Source organism: Wasmannia auropunctata, unplaced genomic scaffold (assembly GCF_000956235.1).
Source record: "Wasmannia auropunctata unplaced genomic scaffold, wasmannia.A_1.0 LD335988.1, whole genome shotgun sequence".
Lineage (NCBI taxonomy): Eukaryota > Metazoa > Arthropoda > Insecta > Hymenoptera > Formicidae > Wasmannia > Wasmannia auropunctata.
Window position 1 is genome coordinate 249010 of NW_012026902.1, and position 25834 is coordinate 274843.

General features: G+C 34.1%; 1 protein-coding gene across 1 annotated transcript in view; it reads right to left on the bottom strand.

Annotated features, from left to right (window-relative positions):
• Positions 1–13923, bottom strand: part of LOC105454176 (protein sickie-like) — a 30727-nt gene extending 16804 nt beyond the window's left edge. Inside the window, exons 1-4 of the mRNA XM_011696606.1 lie at positions 13740–13923; positions 8487–8640; positions 6598–8155; positions 5728–6101 (exon numbers count right to left, since the gene is read on the bottom strand). Coding sequence (XP_011694908.1) covers positions 5728–6101; positions 6598–8155; positions 8487–8640; positions 13740–13923 — 2270 coding nt within the window. The remainder of the gene's footprint in view (positions 1–5727; positions 6102–6597; positions 8156–8486; positions 8641–13739) is intronic.
• Positions 13924–25834: the final 11911 nt, after the last annotated feature.

Genomic DNA, 25834 nt, shown 5'->3' on the forward strand with positions numbered 1-25834 from the left:
AAATTTGGACAAATCTACGACTCTGTAAATGTTTAACAAGTTTTAAAAGACTTGTCTCCATCGCAAAGTCTTTTAATATCATGACGAACATGAATTCTATAAGCTCTAACGTTACATCTAGTTTCAAGATATTGTCTCGTATTCTATGATAGAACTCGGCAGAGAAAAGAACAAAGGAGAAGCTATCTTGAGAAACTCGCGTGATAGTCATTGCAAGTTTGTAGCTATAGTATTTATAATTAGATGATAAATCTTCCGGAAAGTACAATATTACTTTGTTGTACGAGCAAAAGTAAAAGCTAAAGTAATTTAAGAGGAATTTAGACAAATGTTATGTCAGATTGTGAAATATTTTTTAGTACATTAAATTATTATTATAAATAGAGAAATAATAAATTGAAATTAATAATAATTAATAAGTATACTAAATTGTATTCATCTTCTAAAAAAGTAAATTTTTCTGAAGCTTTACTTATTACGGAATTAATGTGTGTCAAAATTGTATAATTTTTTGTTATATAAACTACATTTAAAAATTATCATAATAAGGAATATAAATTCAAGAAAGCGGGTTTAATATTTTTTATTGAGTTTTGATTAATAAAGAATTCTCGGAATAGATTTGGATTTTTTTTTTGTCATCACAAGTAAAATGTTAAAGAATCCTTGTTTGAGAAAACACGATCGGTATATATTTATATGATCTAAAGTGACACGTCGAGATCATACTCCTTCCAGATTTTCACTTTGGCTCTTTCAATTTTTTCATCTTCCACACCCCGTATTCATCCCCGCATTCAGCCAACGTTACAACTAGCCAACAGAAAGCTTCGAACAAACAGGAACACAAGATTACCGTTCAGTTTGAGCCGCCGCGTTTCTTCCAGCGGATTCTGAACACCCTTCCGGGTCTTCCACCCTTGCTACTTAGAACACAGTCACATCAAGGAAACTGAAAGAAACTTCCCCGAGCGACGGGGACGAAGCCGGAGTGAAAATTATCACTGATACGAAATAAACTTGGCGTATCTTCAACGTTGACGACGAGAACGACACTCCCCACCCTCGGCGGTTCGGCACGTACTCTCTTGCCTCTGTCGTTGGGAAAGCAACCCCGCCGCGAGACAACCCCTCGAACCGCCCTGGAAATAACTCCCTGACACCGTCAGATCGCGCCACCGCGCAGCGACGCCGAATCGATCGTCATGACGTCACGGCGTCCACGCAAGCGTCGCGACCGCTACGAATAAATATTGTCCGTCTCCGCCACGATTCGTCTAGATGAATGGATCTTGCGTTCCGAGAAGTGTCCCAAGAGTCTCTAGTTTCGTCCGTATCTTTATAGCAATCAAAAATAAATATTCGAAGACAGAGAGAGAAAAAAAAGATTTTTATATAATATACATAATCTGGCATGTAAACTTTCATTATTTTATTTTCAGGCTAAAAATAAACTAAATCCAGAAGATCAACTTTGCGTTTATATTTCACGAATCTCACAATTGTAGATTTTTTAAATAATATATATATATATCTTTAAATTTTTCGTATCATTCTTAAATAAAAGTACTTTTAATTTCATAATTTATTACTAAAAAGATGATATAAAAAATTAATGAGGCATATATAATTAAAAAACTCTAAAGAAAGAAGGGAAATGTAAAATGCAATTTCTTGATTATTTTTATACTAATTATAAAATTAATTTAAAATATGAAATTACAAGGATATATTTAGCTATATTGATTAATGGTATTCATCAACTAGCAAAATATCCAACCATCGAAATTGTTTACAAGACAAAGTGTACTTACATATATCAGTTAGAACACACACGTTATTAGTCTTCGGTGATCTTTCCAAATAATAACATACTTACAGCATTAAGCTTGTACCAGCAATTAATTGTTATAAAGAATGATATCTCAAATAAAATATATTTCAATATACAAGGTGGAAACAAAATTTTTCATGTTATTTTTAATGTTGTTATTAATTAATAGCCTAATATTCATCGCTGTAATGGCTGATAAAAATTCGACAAATCTTCCTGTATTACGATCTAAACTAATTCAGACTAAAATCAGTTATAATTTACCAGATAACGTAATACCAATACATTATAACATCAAATTAATACCATTTATCAGTGCGGCTAATTATGTTTGAGAAGGCGGACATAACGAAAAGACACTTGAACATCTTCAAGATTACGAGTTAGAAGAAGCAGCCAAAGATTTAAATTTTACAATATCTGAAAAATATTATTTTTACGGCCAATCAAATATTACTATCAAAATTGTTCGCACAACGCACAACATAACTTTAAATTCACTACACCTATATATAGATGCAAAAGCTTACTCTTTTTCACGATGATGAACTATTACCTAGAGAGTACGTTTTATACTTGAAATTTGTCGGCCGCATACAAGATGACATAAAAGATTTTTTCCGAAGTTCATATTGGGATTTCAAAAATATAAAAAGTAGTTAGAAGTATTTTATGTCGTATTGTTTAAACTCGTTCCCACAAAGAATCTGGCGTATGTCCAATGAGATGCGCCGGAATGATATATGGCGGCATCGTCATCTCATCGTCAGAATGCACGAGGGCGAGGAAAAGGCACGCGTCACGTCGCGATCGGATTCTACGGCACGGAAAGGAGTCGTAGGACAATGCTGAGAGGCTGCTGTCAGAACGGACAAAGGCGCTTATCTTTTTGCATACGCTATACGTAACACAGCCTCGTTCGCTATGTCTCGCTCCGTTCGTGCCGCGCGCATCCGAGAATATATCGTGCCCTAAATGGGAGCGTGTGTTCCCGCTTCAAAAGACATAACCGAAAGTTATCAATGAGTAACTATGATTTCAGAGTAAATACATATATCTAATACACCACTGTATTTCGAAAAATAAAAGTAATAAAAAGAAAATAAATTATAAGAGACTGAAAAAGAATAATTATTTTCGTTAGGTATATAAGAAAGTCGGAAATGCACAAATTTTGCTAACAATAAGAAAGTAAATATAATATTGCAATAGAACAGAATATTAAAAAATTAACGATTATTATATTAAGAATTATAATTATTTATTTAATAAAGAGTATTATAATCACTATTTATTTTTATATAAAAAAATAATTAAAAATGTATATAAAAGAATTAAAAAGATAATAACACTATCAAAATTAATATTTTTTTATATAAATGATATTATTTGACTAATTATGTTATTAATTAAAATAAATATTGATAAATAATTCTGATATTAATAAATAGTATAAAAATTGTTACCAGCAATTTCGATACACTTTATATACTATATTGTATATTACTATATTACAAACGCGATATTCTGACAAAAATACTATTCTTTTCAGACTATTGTTTGAATAATATACAACCCTATTCGATCCTTTTATCTTTAAATATATTTAGACAGGTTTTCTCGACAGCGAGGGAAAACTTTTGCAAGACTGTGCGATAATCGTCGGAATATGCAGGACGTCTTTGTTGCAGGTTCTACACGGTTTTCCTCGATGATGATGATGAGGGTCGTGGAAGGGTCTTACGACTGAGTATATTGAATTTCTGAAAAGCGCGTCGGGTTTCAAGCGGATGATACGCGCCGTGAGCTCGATTATGCCGAAGCAAGTTAGGCGAAAGGGTCTGCCATATCTTCAGGCGCATTTCCAGAGTGCATTATGGTAAACAACACCTTGTATGGCGAATTTGTGATACCATTTGAAGAAAATTCTTTCTTAATTATTGGATATATATTTTGGAATCAAACGTTTCTAATAAAAAAGAAATACAAGTGCTTCCCTCCTTAACGTTATTTCAATGAGCTTTGAATATGTTAATCAAAATAAGAGATACTAATTTTTTTTATAATTGCTTATATTAAAGAAGTGAAATAGCCTCTGGAATGGAATCGATAATTTCAAAGACACTAAAAAATATTTAATTTTTCCAATAATTTTATGTTAGATTCTACAAATTTTCTATAATATCTCATGGGTTTCAATTTGAGCGTTAGGACCTTGATGAGACCGCAGATATTTGTGGAGAAAATCATTTTCGCGGATTAATCGAATGATTGACCATGTTTTAATTCAATCGCGGTAAATGCAGTCCATGAAGCGCTGAGTAATTGGAAGTGCCTCCGGAATTAGCCTCGTGAATTTTGCCTAATTAGAGACCTGCATAGTTTGACCGCGTAGCAGTCATATTTTCCTCGCGAGCAACGCATGACTCACTCGCTTGACGCTCGTGTAAACAACGCGAACAGACTACCGAAAATGAAGTTTTTCATTATTAAATCAAGCATAAATTGTTGGTTCACGAAGAGTATAGTTACTTTAAGAAAATTAATTTTTTCTAAAGAAAGCACAAGAAAAAAGCAGAAAATTTGATGATGGTATAAATCATTTATCGGATTTAATCAGAATATTAGTCGTAATCGACGTGCAAAAAGTTCGTATGGCACAAATAAAACTACATGTACGTTCAATGCAAAGAAAATGCATTCCGTAAAGAACACCTACGCTTCGTCTCCGCGTATCTCTAATGGATTCGGCTGGCTACTTGAAATCTTAATTTGAATGTACATACACAGGCCGGAGCTTTGCTAATAATAAAGCTCTCTCTCGGTCGGTCGTGAGTATTTCGTTGCAAACACGGAGAGAGCGGCACGGGCGTGGCGGAGCGTAATGAACGAGTCACGACGCGAATCCACTTTGTGCCGGACAACGTTTAAACGTTGTCTAAAATAGAAAGTGCTTCTATGCTAAATGCACCCAGAAAACAGAAAGCTGTAATCTTTAGACGTATATATATATATATATATATATATATATATATATATATATATATATATGACAGAATTATAATAAGTGAAATAAGATTAATTAAGAAAGATTTAAAAGATTTCTTACATCAATTTCTTAATTTTTAATATTTAATATTTTGATATTAATCCTGTTGTGAATTATATCTTCTATTTAAATGACGATTGTAAATGCTTTTTTTCAGCATTTATTTTAGCAATGATTTTAACGAAGATTAATACGACGCATCGAAGACTGAGAGATGTAAGACTTTGCGAGGGTGACGGGCTTTTCACCGAAAAGCTCGCGAGACGCATAGACTCGAGCTTTCTTGATCAATACTCGGCGCGCGCTCGGCGTCGCCTACGCGGCGTTAATTTATCGTCACTCTCTTGCACGAGCAAACGTCGTACATTTTTGCACTTTCTTCATCCATATTTCATACGATAAAAAATGATCCAAAGGATCGGCAATCCGGCAAACTTTTGCGACGCCTCGCGCGTGTCATGAATTGCACGATACGCAAAGTTCATGCAACTCCAGGAAAGCTATACTCAAATAGCTCTCTCGCGACGATTTGATTTGCTGATCCATTTTCTGAGATCTCGATAATAGTATAAGTTCGTCGCAACGTTGATAGAAAATCAAAAGCAATGTTACTTTTAACGTGTTGCAATATACCAGATTATATTCTATTTTCTTGTACTAATATAATTTATTATCATTGTTATCATTATACGAAGAAAATTAAGTTTTGATACATAAATCATAAAATATAATGTTGTTGCATATTAAAATATTATAAATTGATAAAAAAAATTTATTTAGAACAGGATTTTAATTAGTTGACGTTTTCCGATTACGTCTCAAAAAATTAGGAAAAGTTACTTACCTGTCGTGATCGTGTCCATAGGAAGGATTGATTCTACGAGCGTATAGGGATGCGCCGCCCTCAGACATGTATCCGTCGCATAGATCCGAAAGAGTTCTGCTGCCAACACTCATGCCACCTCCGCGTAGCACTTCACCGTCGCTCAGGTAACCGGAAGCGACGTCTACGTCGGCGTAGTCGTGATGACCACCGACATGATGATGCGATGATGAATGCAGAACGGTGTACTGTCGGGCCGTGGTGCGGCTCGGTAGAGTCTGCAAGCCACGGGCCGCGGGTGTATACCCGCGTAGAAGAGGTTGCATGGGTTTCACAGTCATCTCGGCCTCATCGTCTGCTAGAGCACCACCGCACGTTGAGCTTTCCGACAGCACCTTCAAAAAGAAAACGAAAATAGAGAACGTAAAATTTAATATTCAAATAATTTTTTATTTTGATTTTCATATCTATCAAATCTTAAACTGATTTTGCGTGACAAACCTTAAATTTTATTTAGTCTTTTTTTATAATAAAGAATAATATACATATATTGTACCGATAATTTATGTCGTAAAAAGAAAGAAAATAAAAAATGTTTTAAAATTATCTAGACTATACAAGAATCTAGGATTTAAAAAATATTAATCTGAGATTTAAAAAAATAATATTATAAATTAGGAAACTTTCTTAAGGTTTTCTAAAATTTACTTTTTCTGGTGTAATCTTATGATTATTAAACGTATACTCTTGTAACTAAAAATAATTGAATTTAAAAAAATAAATAAATTCTTCGATTAAAATTTGAAGCAATTCTATAACTACGATCATCTATAACTACTCCCCAGATTTCATTCGATAACTATTTCTTAAGAGAAATTCCAAGACACTGACCTTTTCCATCTGCTCAAACGTGGTGTCAATCTTTCGGTTAGGGATCGTCTTGATCTCGCTGCCACTTTCGCTGCTTGGTCTGTAAATCACACTACTGTCGCTCGAATTACTCTGCCCGGTGCTGTTAGAATTGCTATGCGAGCTTTCAGACATAAGGTCCGAAATACTCGGCATCGGCGACACCATTGCCACTGTGTTGGGATCAAGTTTGCGATGGAGAGTATCGCCGCTCTTCGGCTTTGTCGGCATTGGCACACCATTGACCGTGTTGTTCTCTTTCGACGGTTTCGATGTGCCTTTCACGAGAGCGGTAGGTTTCGGGATGCTGGAACCCGGACTGAGCCCGGCTGGATTCGGGCCATGAAGAGGACTGTTCGAACCTGCTAACGGTTTATTAGACCCGAAATTTAGATTGCTTTGCGCGGATATGCTCGTTAATCCATCTTCAGTATTAGTTAACCTTTCGTCAACTACTGAGTCTACGCGATTCGACATAGAATCTTGTTTATCGGAAACATTGATAGATTCTACTTCTTCTTCACAAATAACTTTCTCCTGATTTGATACTCCAGTCTTCGAAGGTGAATCAAAGCTTTCCATTCCTGATTGCTGTTCGTGATTAGCTTCTAAAACTTCTGGCTCTTTCTGCTTCATTCTAAGATCCTTGCCATCTGATAGGTTCGCTTGGTTCATGCTTAGAGTACGATTAAAAGTATCGTTTTCGTGAACAAGCATTTCTCCCGGTTCGGATGGCTTGATAATACCGTTGGTATTTCCTAGGATAGCTTTCTGCACCATAAAATCCTTGTTCAAACCATTCGGCGGTGGCTTCACATTTTGCAAATAAATTTTTGAGTCCGGTATCTTGCCTGGAAGCTCCAATTTGGGTCTAGGCGAAAGTTTCGTCGTCGGAAGTTCGTTCCTCAAGTTTACGTTTTTAGTATCTTGAAGATTAATTTGTCTAGGCGGCGTCAGGGCGGAAGGGTTCGGTTTTGAAGGCTGCACTACCGGTTGCTTCACCAGTTCTTGAAGAGTCGGCGTTTTCCTGTCACTCGGTAATTTAGTGCCGATGGCTTTACCAGCAATTTTAATATCTTGCTCCACAACCGGATTATTATACAGCGTCATCAGCTTTTCCGAGCTCGGCGGACCTTTGCTTGTGCGCGCAATTTTACTTTGGGCCTTACTCTGCTCCTTTCTGCTCGTCTTTGGACTGGCCTGCTTTGCCGGTTTAGCTGATTGCAGTTTTGACTTCAAAGCACGACTCTTTGGCGATTCCTGGGCTTGGGTCTTGCTTTGATCGCATAAAGAAGTTGAACTGTCTGAATGTTCAGATCGAGCTGAAGAAAATCCGGAAGAACTGGAAGTGCGTTTTGAAACTCCGGACGAAGTCTTTCCTCGCTCTTGATTTTTATCTTTATTATTGAAAAGTTTAAACTTGTCCAATACGGAATTCTTATTTGGCTGAGGTGCCGGGACAGTATTTCCAGAATATGGTAAAGCCTGTTGTTGCGATCTCAGGCCTCCATTAGGACGGCCTACTGTAGATGCTCGAGGGCTGTAAATTAATTACAAAAATTCAAATTAAAAATTAAAAAATATCTAAACATTTTTTTAGTTATTTAAAAATATAAATATTTTTCTAAGTAACACTTCAAATAATAATATTTAAGATTACAATACCTACAATAAGTTACATATTTGCAACATAGTTACAAATGCAGTTTTAATAAAAGGATAATTTCTAAACAATTTTCTTAATTTTATATTAATTTTTATTCTTTAATAATTAATTTTTAATTATTTTAATTTCTTCAAATAATAAAATTTAATAACAATTAAACGCATGATCACAATAAAATATCTATTTTTTTAAATATCAATTTTACCTCGGTGTAGTAGCCGTGGGTTGTCGATTCGTATTCTGACTTCTAGGTTGCGGAATGAACGAAAGACCGCCCTGAGACGGTTGTTGTTGACTCGGGCTAGTGCTTCTAGAACTGCTCGCGCTGCCCACGCCACCGTTCCCGTGTTTCAGACCTCCTGAAAAAAGAAATATAAGGAATTATTAACTTAAGAATATTTTTTTGCGATTTAAATGGATTTTTCATTAAAAAAGATATTTTATACATATAATCATATGTCTGTTATAAGATAATATTATTTGTATATGCATGTGCTGACATTTACAACATGCATTCAGTGAGAAGAATGTAATCTCCGATGTAACCTCCTTAATTTTTTAAATAATAAAATTTAATCTAAATATTTCTTAATAAATTCGGAAGTAACTAAGTGATAATAATAACAAAATTTTAATTCTATAAATGTAAAATAATAATAGTGTTCATGTTCATTCTTTCTAATATTGAGTCTATTGAATATTGAAGCACAAGAGCAAAGAATTATGGCTGATTTTTCTATCGTCAGGAAACACATTGTCGTTGGCTGAGTTTCAATAAGACGATAATAATTGACCGCGTCATTAAATACGCACAGTCGCACGGCTGTTGCAGCAGCCCACTCACTGCATGTACATACATTCGAATGGTGCAATGCACGGTGCAGCGCACCGTAGACAAAATAAACTGTTCGTGTTTACCGAGAGCGAGAAGATTAATCCGCTACCTCATACTACCACCCGATTCGCTCTTCCCGAGTAATCGTAGACGTTGTTTCTGTCAAATAATCCGCGTCGGCATGCAGTTTGCCGAGCGATAACTTGAAACGTAAATATCAGTGATTAAATATGGAGACTGTACATGAACTAGTGAGTTTAACAAAGATTAGTGATTTTAAATCTAAATAAATTAGCCTTAGATGAAAAAAAGTTTAATAAATTTTAAAATAATGTCTTAACAAATGGTAATTTTATAAAATTAAATATTAACGAAATTAGAATCAAAATTAATTTATTTTATTTATTTTAATAATATAAAAAATCTTTTAATTCGCTTTTGATTTCTATATAAAAATTATTTTCGTTATAAATATTAGATGTACAAAAATAAAAAATAAAAAGGACAAAGATCAAATTTTTCAATTCCTTAAAAATATATTTCAAAATGATATGTGTCGGTTTGACAATCACGTTCTTCATTGACTCGCTCGACAGTGATTTGCAGTAGTTGCAAGTGCCTAATTCGTCAACTGTCCCAATTGTCCTTACGTACGTGACATAAATATGGTTGACACAAGACGAATAGAAGTGTTCGACGATGCAAAAATCTTTTGGTGACCAACATGACTTTTTATCGTGTTTAACGCAACTATATCTGCCTTATTTAATTAATTAGTTTAGTGCTCATTGCGATAGCTTTAATTGTTTAACGATAAAAAATTCTCTTTCAATCTATTGTATATGACAAGTTTAAAATATTTGTTATTTTACTTTTAAATTATTAGCCGCAATAGAAATTAAATTAGTTCGAAGATTTATTTTCACAGCTTAAAAATATTCACAATATGTCGAGAGCTGAAACGTCATTCAGGATTAAACAAAAACATCCGTTTGGTTCTCGTCAGCAAGTAAAGATCGAATCTGTGTTCGAAACAGCCCTATTGAAACCGCCAGACACGGGGTATCGTAATAAATTCGATCCTTTTTTTATCTAGTGCACAAAGGAGGTGGAAAAGAGATAGACAGTTTAGGGGAGTTAAAACGTGACTAGGCATTCACTCGCCTGTCACAAGAATGATTCATCGCAAGAGACGATCGATCTGTCGCGATATTAGTGACAGTGCGCTGCGATTTCCGAGACAGAATTAGAGAGACGAATGTTCTCTTGATGCTCTAATTATGATAATATTTTGCCTGATGGAAACATTTACACAAAAAGAATTGAATTGGAAAATAATGCTATGTATGGAAAATTTCTTTACAAGAAGATAATAGAAATAGAAATAATTAATAAAAAAATATATCTATGAAGAATTCTTCACAAAAAAATTTTGATTAACAAAAAATTATATTTATAAAGAAGATTCTTTGTGAAAATAATAATTCAAACGTTTAATATAAAGAATTCTTATAGGTTTCTAATTAAGAAAATATCCTACCGCCGAAGGACTTCTTGCAAACTCAAAATTTTAGATAGATGAATCTTGATCTCTAGATAAAATACTCTGGGTGAAAACAGGACTTTTACCTATAGAGAATTTCTTGCGAGAAGATCAATGATCGTGACTGCACTCATTCACTCACTTCACTGACACTAACGTTCAGCGCTCCCTCCACTATTCTCTCATTGCCTCTTCCGCCCAAGATAAGACAATATCGACCCACGTGGGAATGCAAAAGGGACGACCGACTAGTTCCCATGATTAATGCTAAGCGTCGACAATTAATACTTAAAAAATTGATTACTGATTTCAAAACTGTAGGAACATAATTCCGAAAATTATCTTTAATGTTTCTATGTACAGCATGCAATAAAATCAACAATAAAAATTACAATAGAATTTAAACATATTTATAAAGAACACTTTTTAATACTTTATAAACACATATATTTTTTTAAAAGGTAAAGAAAGTTTTAAGAAATACTTTTAAAACGTCTATTTTTTATAAAATTTTAGGTAGTCACAAAAATAATAAACAGAATTCTAAAATTTTTATAATACTTTACAAAAGCGAATTATATATAATTAACCATCTTTCAAAGAGAATTCTCCAAAAATAGTTTCACTTCGGAGAATATTACAATTTAAAATGTCCTGTCAATGATTGAGATTATGCTGTTCAAAACTAATAATAAGTAACGTTCGTAGTTGCAGTTCGCATCTTCCCGCAATCGCTCGCGCGTATAAACTCGTACTTACATTTTATACGAGCTCATATACTCCCACTATAGCCTCATCTCGGGATCCCTTAGCCCCTTTGTTTCGAGAGAGCTTCGAAGCACGAGAGAATCGCTGCAACGGTGCATGAGCGTGACACATAAGGGCATCCGTTCGCAATGCACGTGTGCACTCACACACATGCGTGTGACAGCGCGATTGGCAGACCAAAATGATTAACCACGGTGATAAGTCTTAAATTTATTATATATATTTATATATATATATATATATATACATATATATAAATCATTTTATATATATAAATCGCAGAGCGGTGAATTTATACATATACATTTTAGTTAAAATACATAAAGAATAAAAATATAATTTTACAAATTAAATAAAATACATAAATATGGTGTATACACATACACATAAACGCATATATGTATGTATATAATTTGTAAAATTATATTGTTATATTATGTATGTTAACTAAAATGTATTGCAAATTTACCACTCTCGGTTTTGCAAAATTTTAGAATCGATAAGTATGCCCCTTCTCAAGAAATCTCTTTTCGCTCTCAATGTAATTCACGAAATGTGTCTCAGCCTTTATCTGGACCATAACTCGAGACGCGCGGAAGTGAAACGGAACGCGATCTTGCGTATCGAGAATTTATTTGTGAGTGTATACGTACGAGCTGTTCTCGTAGATGTGAAGCTAAGAGAACATTTACAGCGCATAAGCGCGATAAGCGTGCGATCTACCGTTGAGCGACTCTTAAATTGTCGAACATTTATTTTTTTCTTTTCTATATCGAGTGTCACTTCAATCCCCTTTTTGTTTATCATGGATAGAAGTTTTCTTCTCGCAAATGCAAAAGATAAAGATAATGCAAATGCATGTGTGTCGTAATAGAATAACCGATATGATAAAGCAAATGGATGATGTAAAAATTGTCTCTAGTATTAATCAAACTAACAAAGTATAAAAGAGACATATTTGCTTAATTGATTCGATTGTGCTGAAAAAAATCGGGATTAGGGCCATTAATTAGCGAATAAATCCCTCCATCACCTTCCGTCGATTATAATCAGAGGGTCCTCTTCTTTCCCAGGTAACAAGGTAATGCCATCAATGTGATGACAAATAACGTTAGCTTGCTACCTGGGTGCTACATATTCTTTTTACATTTATATACATTTTTAAAAACAGAAATAATATTTAAAAAGATAAGCTATAATGATTTTATATTTAAAAGATTTATTTTTCGTTCTCGATATATAGTCGGATGGTAAAAGCTTACGTCAACACTAAAAATGTATCCATAATAATTACCATACTCTCTAAATACGATCATTATCATCATTAAATTATTTCATCATTTACAATCTTCCTTTTTTTCTTCTCCTCTTTCTCTTTTTTCTATCTTTATCAAATAAAATTTACTCTGACAGCATGCAGAGCCAAAATTATCTTTAAAGACGAATTGAGCTGAGCGGAACGGAAGAGTAGGAGTGATTAGATACACAGTTTGGGATCAAGTTACATCTTGGCCCACCCTGAAAAGGCTACTATCGAGGATTAGAAGAACCCTTAGAAGCTTGCTCGATGACTAAGTCTGACCTTTTTCAAGGAAAGTTCCGATATCGACTAGCTGTCGAATCAGCTCGACAACTGGCACGTGTTACATCGCACCCTGCCGTTTACTCGGGCTTCCAGGCCGATTAGCAGTCGATGCATCGCGCGGGGATGGATTCTTTTATCTCGATTAGAAGATTAAACGAAGATTAGATTATGACAATTAGAGATTGGACGTAATGCGTCTATGAAACGGAAAGCGACGTCTGGATTTGGGGGATAGTGCCAGAATCTTAACTTGAAATGATATATTAGTTCAGAATGCGTATCTCGATTCTTGTATTCTTCGATTGGCCAATACACATTAGAAAAATCGCAAGGCAATATACAATGGTAAAGAATAATTTAATATGATTAGATTGATAGTGATTTACATACGTGGACTTTTATGATAAAAAAATAATGATTTTGGCCCATAAAAAATACGACCTTTGGGACCTGTCGCACCCCATGATATTTTCGCTGTATTAATATAGGTCCGAGGGGGAGAACGGTGAGATGCGGAAAATAAACGAATTTTCTTCGCAAACAAGCCGACGCGCTGGCAATAAAACGGATCTGACGTTACGGGAGAGAGACAAGCTGTTACACGCGATCGTTAATGAAGTTAGTACCTTGTCCTTTTTATTGCAATCGCAAAGTGAGCCTAAAGCAGAACATCATGTGTATGCCTATGGAGGAAAGAAAGAAAACGAGTAAACCCTCTCGCACCCACTATGCAAAGATAATATCAGGCTTCTAATTGACGGGAACGGCGATCGAGAGCTTGTTTCAATTTCGATCGTCTCCTGCGGGCTTTTTTTCTCTGTCTTCTCGTGCACGTGCGTCGAATTAGCACGGGGAAGCTCTGTGCCTCGTATTCCCTCTTCGTCCCTATATTCGCGGATCCCCACAAACATCCCGTGGGATCTCAACTGAGTTCCAAATAGGCTGTGACTCACATAAACCGCACATAAACTATGCTTCGAAGACTCTTCTTTCGTCTATCAATTCGTCTTTCTTGTCCTCCTACCCTTCGCAATTCAACGTTTGGCCACTTTAATTTCAATAGGAGTTGAATAGGTACACGAGGGATGGAAGCTCTTAAAAAGAGCTTTTATGAAAGAAAATTCGATTCTCCAGGAAGGTTTGTTTTATCTTTGTGTAGGATAACTTGTTAAATATATGTTAATTTAATGAAGTTTTTACAATGAAAGAAGATATAATTCATTAGTAGTAATAATACTATTGTCAATGTTTTAAATATACAAATGTTATAAATAGAGAGACAAATTAAAAACTTAAAACTTCAAAAAAGCTCCTAAAAATTTTCCAGTAATTTTATTAAAAAATCTATATCAAAATCTTTCAGAAAAATCATATTTGATAATACCTTCTTCTATTTTAATGCGTTTTCTTATTTTCTCTCTATAAGAATCTTCGTAATTAAGAGTAAACAAAATATTTTGCATAGTAGCTTTCTGATACATGTATTTACTTATATCAAAGTGAGAGAAAAGTGTATAGTTAATCTTATCGTACTTCAAATAAAATAGAAAAAGGGTCTCTCTCTCTCTCTCTCTTCATAACAAAGATTAATGAAAAATAATGAAATTGCAAATCGCGGTGAACATCGATGCAGGTAGGGGCACGCGAGCGTAACGGTACGTCGGATGATGATGAGGCGCGATGATAAACGATGATGATCCCGAGGCCCGCAAGATATAATGTAACGCGTGAGTTGAACCCTCTTGTCCGTTTCAACGATCTGATCCTGTTTTCTTCCTCCCCCTAGTGATCGTGCCAGGTGCATCGAATGCACTTCAAGAAGGTTTGCCTGCACGATAACGGAATCACCTGTCGCTTCACGCTGGCCTTGATTGATTCAGTTTGAGAAAGGTGATAAAAACTTGATAGAAATTATTACATCAAATCGATTATATCAATTGCTCTAGTTTGAATGCAAATAATTGTTTATTTTATATACTAACATTTTAAATACGCGCGCTTCGCATTTTTCATTTCTTCCTGTATTTGCTACACACTCTATCAACCTCAATACACACAACTGTCAAAATATGCAATGACAGCTGTTCACGAAGTAAGCGTCACGAGATAACCAATTGGCATCGCGGAAAAGAGACAACGATACTTCGAAAGATGCGAGTATCGATGTCATTTTTTAAAAAGGAAGGGATATGCGCCAGTTAATATTAAATTATTTAATATTTTATTTTATTAATTTACAATCAGTTCATTATCTATTATACATTTCTATACCGCAAAGTTTTCTGAATTCTGCGATTTATATTAGTTCCCCTATGAATTAAATGAACATGTGCGCCTCTCAGGTTCTCGACTCGAGGGTTTCGCTCGATAATAGCCGACGATCAGGAGGGGTAATCGCGACGACAATAGTGTGCAGAGATGCGTGGGATGAAACAAGACGGAGTTAATGTCGGTAACAGCTGTCGGTACCCGCGGAACAAATAAACAAGAGCCCTCTTGAGCAAAGGAGGTTGCTCCATCTTTCGAATCGATGCCTAGCGTGTCACCAGTGGTCACTTGCAAAAAAATTGTACGAATCTTTCGTCTAAGAAATAAGAGGTAACACTAAGATTAAACTGAAAACTTTATATTATTTTATAAAAAAGAATTTTTCTGAATTAATAAATTATCTTGTTTAACAAAAAAATTTTTAGGTTACTATTATGTTGTTATTCTTTTTTCTTAAAATAATATAATAATATCACTTCAACTGCAAACATATTTGTAAAATTATAGTCATTTTAAATCTTTATTATTATAAATGAAAGAAAGGAAATATCCAATCTTTGTGATCGCAAGGAAGTCCGGCAAATCACGCGGTGCATTGAAATAGCGAATGAATGTCCCACACAGCCATGTCTCTTAAAAAAAGAAGAAATAAAAGAAAAGAAATCCCTCTCCCAAGAGAAAGGAAGAAGCTCGTTTTATTTTACGTTCGCTTTTTATCATCGCCAGGGGCGGATACAGAGAGTTGTTTTGGGGGGGGAGGCGGTATAACGAAATGTGAATATTTAGTTATTATTATCGTTAATGTTATTTTTAATATTTTTTATTATTAAAAAAAAAATTGAGTGAACATTATTTAGTCTCGAATAATCTCTGATAATTTTTTTTCTCAATTCATTTAAAACCGACTTTTTCCAATATACAAAATTTGCTTGGAGAGCTCTGGCGGAGGGGGGGCGATCGCATCTCCGCCACTCCTTGTATCCGCCACTGATAGTCGCAAACTTTCGAAGGACACTTCGCAGAGCCGTCGAATAAAAGTTGGGAGATCGATGGGAGCGAGAGCAAAGATCGAGAGTCTCGAGGGAGAAACAAATGGAAAAGGATTAGGAGTTGGCGAAAGAGATCGATAGAAGAGAGCTCGAAAGCGAGCTCGAAAGTACTTTTACGCCGGCAATTTCGCCTTTGATCAATTGCGACGAAGATGCTCCGAATGGCCGTGCTTTGACGATTGCAAGGAAATCTCCGAGGAATTTGGAGGTTCTTCGAATTCGATTGAAAGTCGATGGCATTCAATCGCTCGATTTGCGTTGTAACATATTACGAGATTGCGAACCACAGCTCTCGAGTTCAATATATTCCTTTCAATAATTAAACACAATAATAATTTATATATATTATATAATGTTTTATTATAGCAAAAGAAGACATATTTCTAAAACTTTAAAAAAATTTTTCTGAAGAAATAGAAGAAAAGGGATTAGATACGGAAATGTTGCAAAACAGAGAAGTCACAAAATGTCAGATTCCTAATATCCTTCAGGATATTTTGAAAATATGCATCCGTGTAAAACGAATGCAGTAAGGAGCGCGTTTCTTCTTCACAAAGAGGCGCTCATCAGCAGAATGGCGCGCAATCGACGTCATTTTTTTCCCCGCGTGGAACGAACACCCCGTCGCGTCAGTCGGCTGTCTCGTTTCGCAGCAAGCTTCACAGCACAAATTGCAATCCCCCCCTTTTTCTAGATTCCCTTATTTGTCCTGCCTGCTTGCTTCTCTCTTCCTATCCTGCTTATATGCCTGCCTGCCTGCCGATTGCAGGACCCTCGTTCTCTTTTCAAGACGACTCTTCTCCTGAACTCTCCGTCACATTCACATGTCGTGTCTTTTTCAGAATGTTCGTTTTGAGAACAGGTGCAACCGAGTGTCAATAAAAATGCCAAATGAAAAAAATATTGTGTGACTGCAATTTATCGTGGGGATGCACTCGGAAACCCTCGCTTTCAACTCAAGATCTCATTGCACGTAAGAAGAAACGTCCGTGTTGAACAGAGTAAATTACTCGACAATAGAAAAAGGCCATGAGCATGTATAATTTATATTATATTTCAAAACTGTATAAGACGTAAGAAAATTATGAAATGTGCAAGACATAAATAAAAAATAAAAATGTAGAGAACAAAAAATAAAATATACAAAAAACAAATCAAAATGCTACAAAGAATTAATTAATACTATGTAAGTAATAAAACAATAAAATTTTTTATAATTAATAAACTTGAAACAATGTAATCGGTCATGTTTATATAACAAATTTTATGATAATTATAATAATTCTAATTTCTTTTTAAAAACTGTGAAAAGATTGATTCAAAGTTCGAGCTTCTTTTAAAATCATCATACACTTTTGTTTAGGTACACGTAAAAGCATTGTATGTCAAAGAGTATAGTGAATGCATATACGTATATGCAGGTACCTGTATTTCGAAAACAACGATCTATATGAAAGAAAACAATCATTCATTCGCTTTTGCTCTTTTATCGCTCATTCATTGCAATTTATTTTAAACTAGTCGCTAAAAAATGTTTCTTTATCGTTTCTATAAAATTATTTATAATTTTGTTTCTCAATATATTTCTCCATAAATAGATAAATTCTTAATGCCGAAGAATCTTAATTAGATCTGTTATTAAATTAAAAAATATGAAATTTACAGGAAATAATTTTATAAAAACTAATATAATAAGACAACATAAAAATTATGTAATATATATTAATATGTAATATATATATATATATATATATTACATATTAATATATATTACATAATTTTAATTACATAATATATTACATTATACATTAATATATTATATTATATAATTATTACATAATATATACATATATATATATATATAACATAAAAATAAAAATTAAATTAAATTAAATCTCAAAAAAATAAAGGAAAATAAAAAATTTGAGTAATAATTAATTATTTTTCAATCGCCGTACAGATCAAAAATCAATTTTGCTGAAATTAGTTTCAATTCACTTACTAATTTCTGTAATTTCCAAGCAGACGCGGTCGATCGCGCTCGTGGTAACAGGTCACACGCGAATGCGACAGCCACGAAAAACATGAGCAACAGCAGTCGACGAACTGTCGAGAATTCGATAATGGAAATGCGCGGCAGGACGTCGTTGGAAAAACCGCGACGACGCGGGAGAAAAAGAGATAGGTACAAGAAGTATCTACCCGCATAAAAAAGAGCCCGACAAGAAACAAGAAACGAAAATGAAAAGAAGGGCAAATAGGGAAGAGGGAGGCAAAGAGAGAATGGAAATATGTTAGAGGAAACATGTGCAACACGCAGTATCTATGTGACAAAAAGAAGAAAATATCAAAGGGAATACATAAGAGAAAATATGCAACATATAGCGCTCATGCGCGAGGGAAAACGTGCGGAAGAAAATATGCAACGGACACAATATTCACGTGCATGTACGGAGCGAGAGAAAGCAAGAGAGCAAAAAGAGAGATGTAGAAGAAATAGAGAAAAAAGGAAAATATCAGGGATCAGGTTCAAAGGTATTTCAACCCCCGCGAGTGTTTCTTTTCACCCAGGTTGTCGCAGTGGGAAGAGAAGAGAGCGGCATGCGATTAATAAAAATCCGTATCGCGAGCTACATATCCCGAGGGATGTGTATTGGTGCATATTTGCGTCTCTCATGGGAAATGTATCGCGTGGAGAAGCTTACATATTCTGTAAATATCGATATTTCGCTTTTGATAGTTGATGTTTCTAGCATTGATATTTCGATCGCGATACAGCTCGTCTTCATTCGCCATCATCAAATAGAGCTGTTATATGGTTTAACGTAACTATTACACAATTATTACATGTTATAATTTAATAATTGCGTAATTTTAATATTATAATTTTTTAAATAAATAATTAACTAAGTCATATCAAATATAGAATAAAATTTAGAAGATATTATTTCATAAGAAGAAATTTATAATAACAGTTTGACAAATCCTATCTTAAAATTACCGTGTTACCTGCGTTGAAGCCTCTTTTCCCCAATGTTTAAAAATTCATATCTTCCAGAAAAATAAAAATATAGACTTCTTTTTGGGCTTATCTTAAAGATGAATTATGTGGCTATTTTTTTAAAAATCGTGATTTTATTTAAAAATGGCCGTTTTAATATGGCCAATTAAAATGTCATTTTATTGAAAATTGTTAAAATTTGTTTAATTAAAATGTAAATTGGTATAAATGTTATTGGAATATGGGATTCAATACGCAGCGCGCGCCTGTTATGTACTAGTTATAAATAAATTAAACAATTACAAAATTGTAAATCAAAAGATTACTAATAAACAGACGAGAGAAAATTCCAGTTATACGGAGTTATGAATTGTAGAGAAGCAAGTTTAAGTGCAGCAGAGTTGAGAGATGCAAGTCTGAAGAGCACAGAAGCTTGAGAGGGTTGCAAGTGTGGTGTCGCGAGAGATCGAGAGAAAGCTGGCGGTGACGGCTGAAAATCGCCAAGGGGGTAGAAAACACCGCGTAGCTAGACGCATACAAAGAGCGAGTTTTCCAATCCCGGAACAAAGCGGATTTCACCCTCGCTTCATTCTGGCTTTACGAGGACGAATCACAAACATCCCACACGTGAACGCGCCGATGTCTAGATAATATACAAATTCACGAATACTTGGGTTCATACATCTGTCGAGTATATCGAAAATTAAAAAGTAAATAATAATTTTATAAATATGTATATAATCATAGAGAGAAATACACTTTTTCATTTTAGAAGTAATGAAACGACCACGTTTACCATTCTGTATGCAAATTAATGCAATAACGTACAATGTGATATCACTTCATTATGTCTCTGTATATCTTGCATATCGATGATGAGGTTTCCCTACACGATGCATTATGCTTTGCAGCATCTAGTGTTACGTGTATACAATATTGGCATTGCCAATTTAGCATCGGACGTGCCTATATACTCTATTCCACAATTTCCACGTATATTCCATGATAACTATCATATTGAGGGAATTATGAGTTATTGGAAATAGAATTGTAAGGAAAAATCATCAATAGTGTTAATCATATTGATTTCAAATTGAAAAGGTTAAACGAAAAAGAAAAAGGAAGAGGAGGAGAAGAGAGGATGTAAAAGCAAAATGCCCGAAGAGCATGCAAAGAAAAAAAGTGCCGTTTGTGCTAATAATAGCTCAAAGTTATTTATAATTTCTGATTATCTCGTAACGCCAATGAAGCACATAATTCTTAGTAAAATGCTGCCGATCGCGTCATATTTTTACTATGTAACTTTTCCTCTTTTTTCATCACCAACTTCCCTTGCCATCTTCACAAACCTATATTTCAAATGAGTGTAGCGGGTTCATCGAGGGAGGCTAATTCTCGAAACCTGTACCGAACCGGTACCCGAATGTATATAAGATAGTATTTTTAACCCGCGCGCGAGACTAAAGGAAGGCGAGAGGAAGAGAAAGATTTAAAAGTCCCTGAATGTCCATGTTCAGTGGTGCTCAAAAGACATATACCAAATCTCAAATCCTAAAAATTTTCTAATAAAAAATAAATAATAGAAAAAAATTAAGATAATTTCAAAGGCATACATATAGAAAAAATTAATTCACACAATGTTAGATAGAAATTTTTAATCTTTAAGAATAATAACATTAATATTTATGACGAATAACATGAATTATTGCCCATTTCGACAGTATAAGAGTTTTTTTTATGTAATAGTTAGAATTATACATGTATAAAGTGTTGTAATCTATACAAATTAATTATAATAAACCACTCGAAAATATTAAATACTTTTTAAAATAGTAAAAACAAAAAAGACAATATATATCATGAATGTTTATAACATTTGGGTATATAAACCTTCCTTAATATTCTATCTTTAAAGTAATAATTTTTGCAACGTTTCGGTAATTCGTGAATTTGAATATTTATACCTTGAAAATTTTACTTTTTAAATTTTGTACTAATTCAAAATGACCTGCATCCTCAAACAGAAATAAAAATTTTTTTTCTAGAATTGAGAATCCCTGTAGCGCTCTGAGATGTTTCGGGGTTAAAGACCGGGTGCAGCAGGTCTTACGTGTGCTCTGAGACTTCAATTTTCTCTCGTTGTTCTCCCCCTTCCTTCTTTGCCACCCTCTTTCAACTTCTTCTCTTCAACGCCGATCTTTCCGCGCTTTCTCTTTCTCTCGGAAGCGTCTCTTTTTTTCTTGTACACGCGCGTACTCGTGGAACGAAAGACAGTTTATAACGGAGCTGACGAATGGTCGAAAGGGTCCCTCAATTCCTTTTTTCTCTTTTTCTTTCTCTTTTCTTTTTATTTACCTTCGCTTGTCTCTTTGGGAAATTCCCGTGGGATTATTGGACTTAAGGTGATCTCACAATGCGCATTAAGAATTAAATCTTGTTTACAAAAGTTCAACAAACGAATGAATTCCAAGAAATATTAATGTTAATATAAAAAATAAGCAATAATAAATATTTAAATACAATAAATATTAATTAAAATATATATAGTGTCCAAAAATTCATAAAATTTTTAATTTTATAAATATAAAATTTTAAATAATAGTTAAAGTAATTTTTTATTCTTCTTCTTTTTAATGCAGAAATTAATATGTAGAATTTTAATCGATCGTGATGCATCCGGTAGTTAGTATCCTTTAAACACGGCTTAATACAGCGCTCGGGACATTTTCCACCATGCCGGAAATCTCTTCGGAAAGTTCCGATGGATTATGAGGATTGATTAAGTTTTTGAAGCAGAGAGAAAAAAAGAATGAGAGGAAGGGAGAAATCGATACGTGCGTAGACGAATAAAGCATAATCCTAATATCTAATTCAAACAAACGTTGCTTTATCTAATGGCTATGATATAATGAATACGCACAAATAATTATAGACTTGACTCAAACAATACTGCCAGTAATAAATAAATTGCCAGATGTATACACGGTGTTTCGGAAGTCCATGGTATTAAAAAATTATGAAATTCGATAACAAGAATTACAGACTTTTAAAAAAATTTCAAAAATGTTTTTCTAATCTGTAAACATACATGTATCGAAAAGGAGATAGCGATACAAATCAAGAGACCCTGACCTAGACGCATAGACAAAGTTGTCGTGTAGGCTGTTAACTACGGCAATATGGTGAGCGGTAGATAGCCGAATGGAAAAAAAGAGCCTAAAATAATATCGTAAACCATGACGTGAGAGAAGGGCGAGCCGTTTCACTTACGCGTACGCGCACGTGCATTATGGCCGGTCGGCTAGTTTGTACGACGTGGAAGTCTATTTCGAACGTAGGAAAACGCATTCTGTATCCAGACACACGGACACGCGTGCTTTGATATCGTCACGATATATGGAGAATGGCGAGAGAGAGAGAGAGAGAGAGAGAGAGAGAGAGAGGCAGAAAGAGAGTACAGCATCCCCTCATAAAACTACCCATTAGAGGTGCCCAACTATGTAAATAAGTGATAAAGAACACGGATTTTATTCATTATTCAGTAAACTACTATAAGAAAAAATATAATAATTACAAAGTAATACTAAAACCTGTATAAATAAAATAAATTTTTAAAATAGTCAATTATTATTAATACTATTGTCATACAATAAAAAAAAAAAGATTTTCAATAGATTCAATAACATACATATAATTTATATATTTGAGAAAAGAGATATTTTTATAAATTTAATAACAAATAAGTAAGAATATTACATATTACATACTAACATCAATATATTAAATTATATATAAATTGCTTTGCCTTACTTTCACTTTCAAATCCTCAAACAAATAGTCTTATAACGATGATACGTTGAGTATATGAATGAAACACATATGGAATGAGCAATTTATCTTGCTCTTATTGATCATTGCAATAGCGAACACCAGGTTTCCTGTAGCAGAAAAAAGGGAAATCGTAAGACGACGAGGACCGGTTAGCATTCGCATTTTTCGCAACGGCCCACTAAGCAATTGAACCAAAGAGCCGACCAGACGACTGTCGAGAGCGCAGAGAAAGACTTCGTGCGTGCATTTTATCGCCCTCTCTCGAAGAGACCGGTCCTCTCCTTCACTTTCTTTTCCCTCACCTCCATTGTCTCGAAAAAAGGCTACAAGTTGAGCACCCCTGTAAATCGGATGCCCGAGCACATCTGGCCCGTGGAAACGCGGGAGTTGAGAGTAAAGTATAAACTATGGGGTGCCACCCCATCTCGCAGGGGCGGGGAACACCCCCAGCGGGTTTCCCCCACTTTCACCTTGTCCCCTTCGTAGGTAATATCGCTATACGTATGCGTAGCGCGTACGCAATAAAGAGGATAGATGATCATACGCATTTGTGAGAGAGAAAAGGGAGAGTAGACAGAGAAGATTATTCATCATTTTGGAAGAGACTAAGTGCAGTTAAATAAGATAGACAGAAGAATTATGATAAGAGCAAAAACGAATTCCGGAAAGAGCACTAAAAATAAAAATCGATTCGATCTATATCGAATTTGTCTTTCACATAATTTGCTTATTGTTAGCTTATAGAATATTTACAATTATTATTTTTTTATAATCGTCCCTCTTACTTTTACCAATAGTTATATGATACGAAAAAAGAAAGAGAGCGTAAAAAGGAAATAAAAATTAAATATATATATATTTTTTTTCTTTTCTGATATATATACATATATATGTATATATCAGAAAAGAAAAGTTTGTGTACATAAACGCTCGCACGTACGAAGGTGATAAATGAGAAATAAAAGCGTACGAGAATGCACGTGAAGATACGATCGTATAAGCCACCATATATATTCGCAATAATGGGGGAGCTTCATGGAGACGAGTTTTCATGGTGGTCCAGGATCTCCTGCGACAGCCAGAAATGCGCAAAGGGTTGCTAAAAGCTATTCACGGGGCTAATGGCTAATGGGGTGTTCTTAACGCGGGTGCACACCGCATCCTTTCGTTGTTCTCAAGAGAAATGCGACTTCAAAGAAAGAATTGCCTAATTGTTTAAAGCAAGGAAAGCCATTCCATAAGTCCGCGTATTTTCACATCAGTCCTCAAATTTACATTATTTCAAGATGGCGGTCACGGTAATAATTTACAAATGTCTTTAATTTAAATTACAGACGGTTTTTAATTATGAACGTATCTCTCTTGACGCGTATAAAAATAAAAATTTAAAAATTCTTAAAAAGCATTTAGATTAATCCGGAAACAATTAAAAAGGATCTGTGCAACAAAATTTCGGTGACGAAATGACTTAAAAAAAAAAAGAGGCTGAGGATAAAGCCATTCAACCATTGAAAAATAGATATGCTGAACAATTCGCTTGCTAATGGATTCTTGTTTGCAAAAATTTGATAAATGTCACGATTGTACCACAAAATAAATAATAAATCTGAACACAATTGTTGGCTATTGTTAAAAATTATAACGTTTTATAAATTATTAGTTTTTTAATTTCTACCTTGCTTATCGTCCATTTCTATTCGAAGCATTTTTTATTTATTTATTGTGCAAAAATAAATTTTAAATGAGTAATGCGAGATGTCAGACTAATCGGACATTTCTCTGGCAATTCCCGACGCATTGCAATTTAAATTAACAAGTTCACGTAATGTAACAAATTATTTTAAAATGTATAATTGATTTTTTAACAAAATAATTTTATATAAATTATAAATCTAAATTAATAATTAAAATATGTGTGTATTAAAACATATGTATAAAGAATGTAATAATTATTTTAAAAAATTTAACCAATATATTATAATAATTATAATTAAAATAATTATATTAAATACACTTCTTGCTCACCTGTGGTGAGGGTAAAGTTTTTATGTTTTTCTGTAAAACAGCAATGTTCGAAAAGTTTGCGGCAAAGGGGTGAGAAAGATGGGTTGATGGAACTTACCGAGTTGTGATTGATGCGTCGGTGCTGGAGCCGGTCTGACTTTGTCCGGAGGGCATCTCCTGGTGGCAGCGACGGTCGCGGGCAGGGGTATACTCGTGCCACCCCCAGGACCACCGCCAGCACCGCCAACTCCCGACGACTGCTTGTTATAGGGCGACGGCAACCTGAAATGAAAGAGAATTCTGTTGTCAGCTTTCGATTTACGATGAATTTTCGATTTACAAAATATTTTTTCGTAGAATATATATAATATCAATGATTTAAATTATACAGTGGTTTTTGTATTGTACATTATTTTTTCTGCTCCATTATATTCAATTATGTGTATTTTATAATACCCTGCATATTTCCATATTTTATTACTATATGTAAATTTACGTAAGAAAAAAATTTTATAAAATATAAATTATAACAAACATTGTAATATAATATTTAAAAAATTCAATCCAAAATAACATAAATTATCTGTTTTATAAATTATTATTAACAATCTTGTTAGCTATTTCAATCTGACAAAAGCGTAAATCAGTAATTAAATACATAGTTAAATT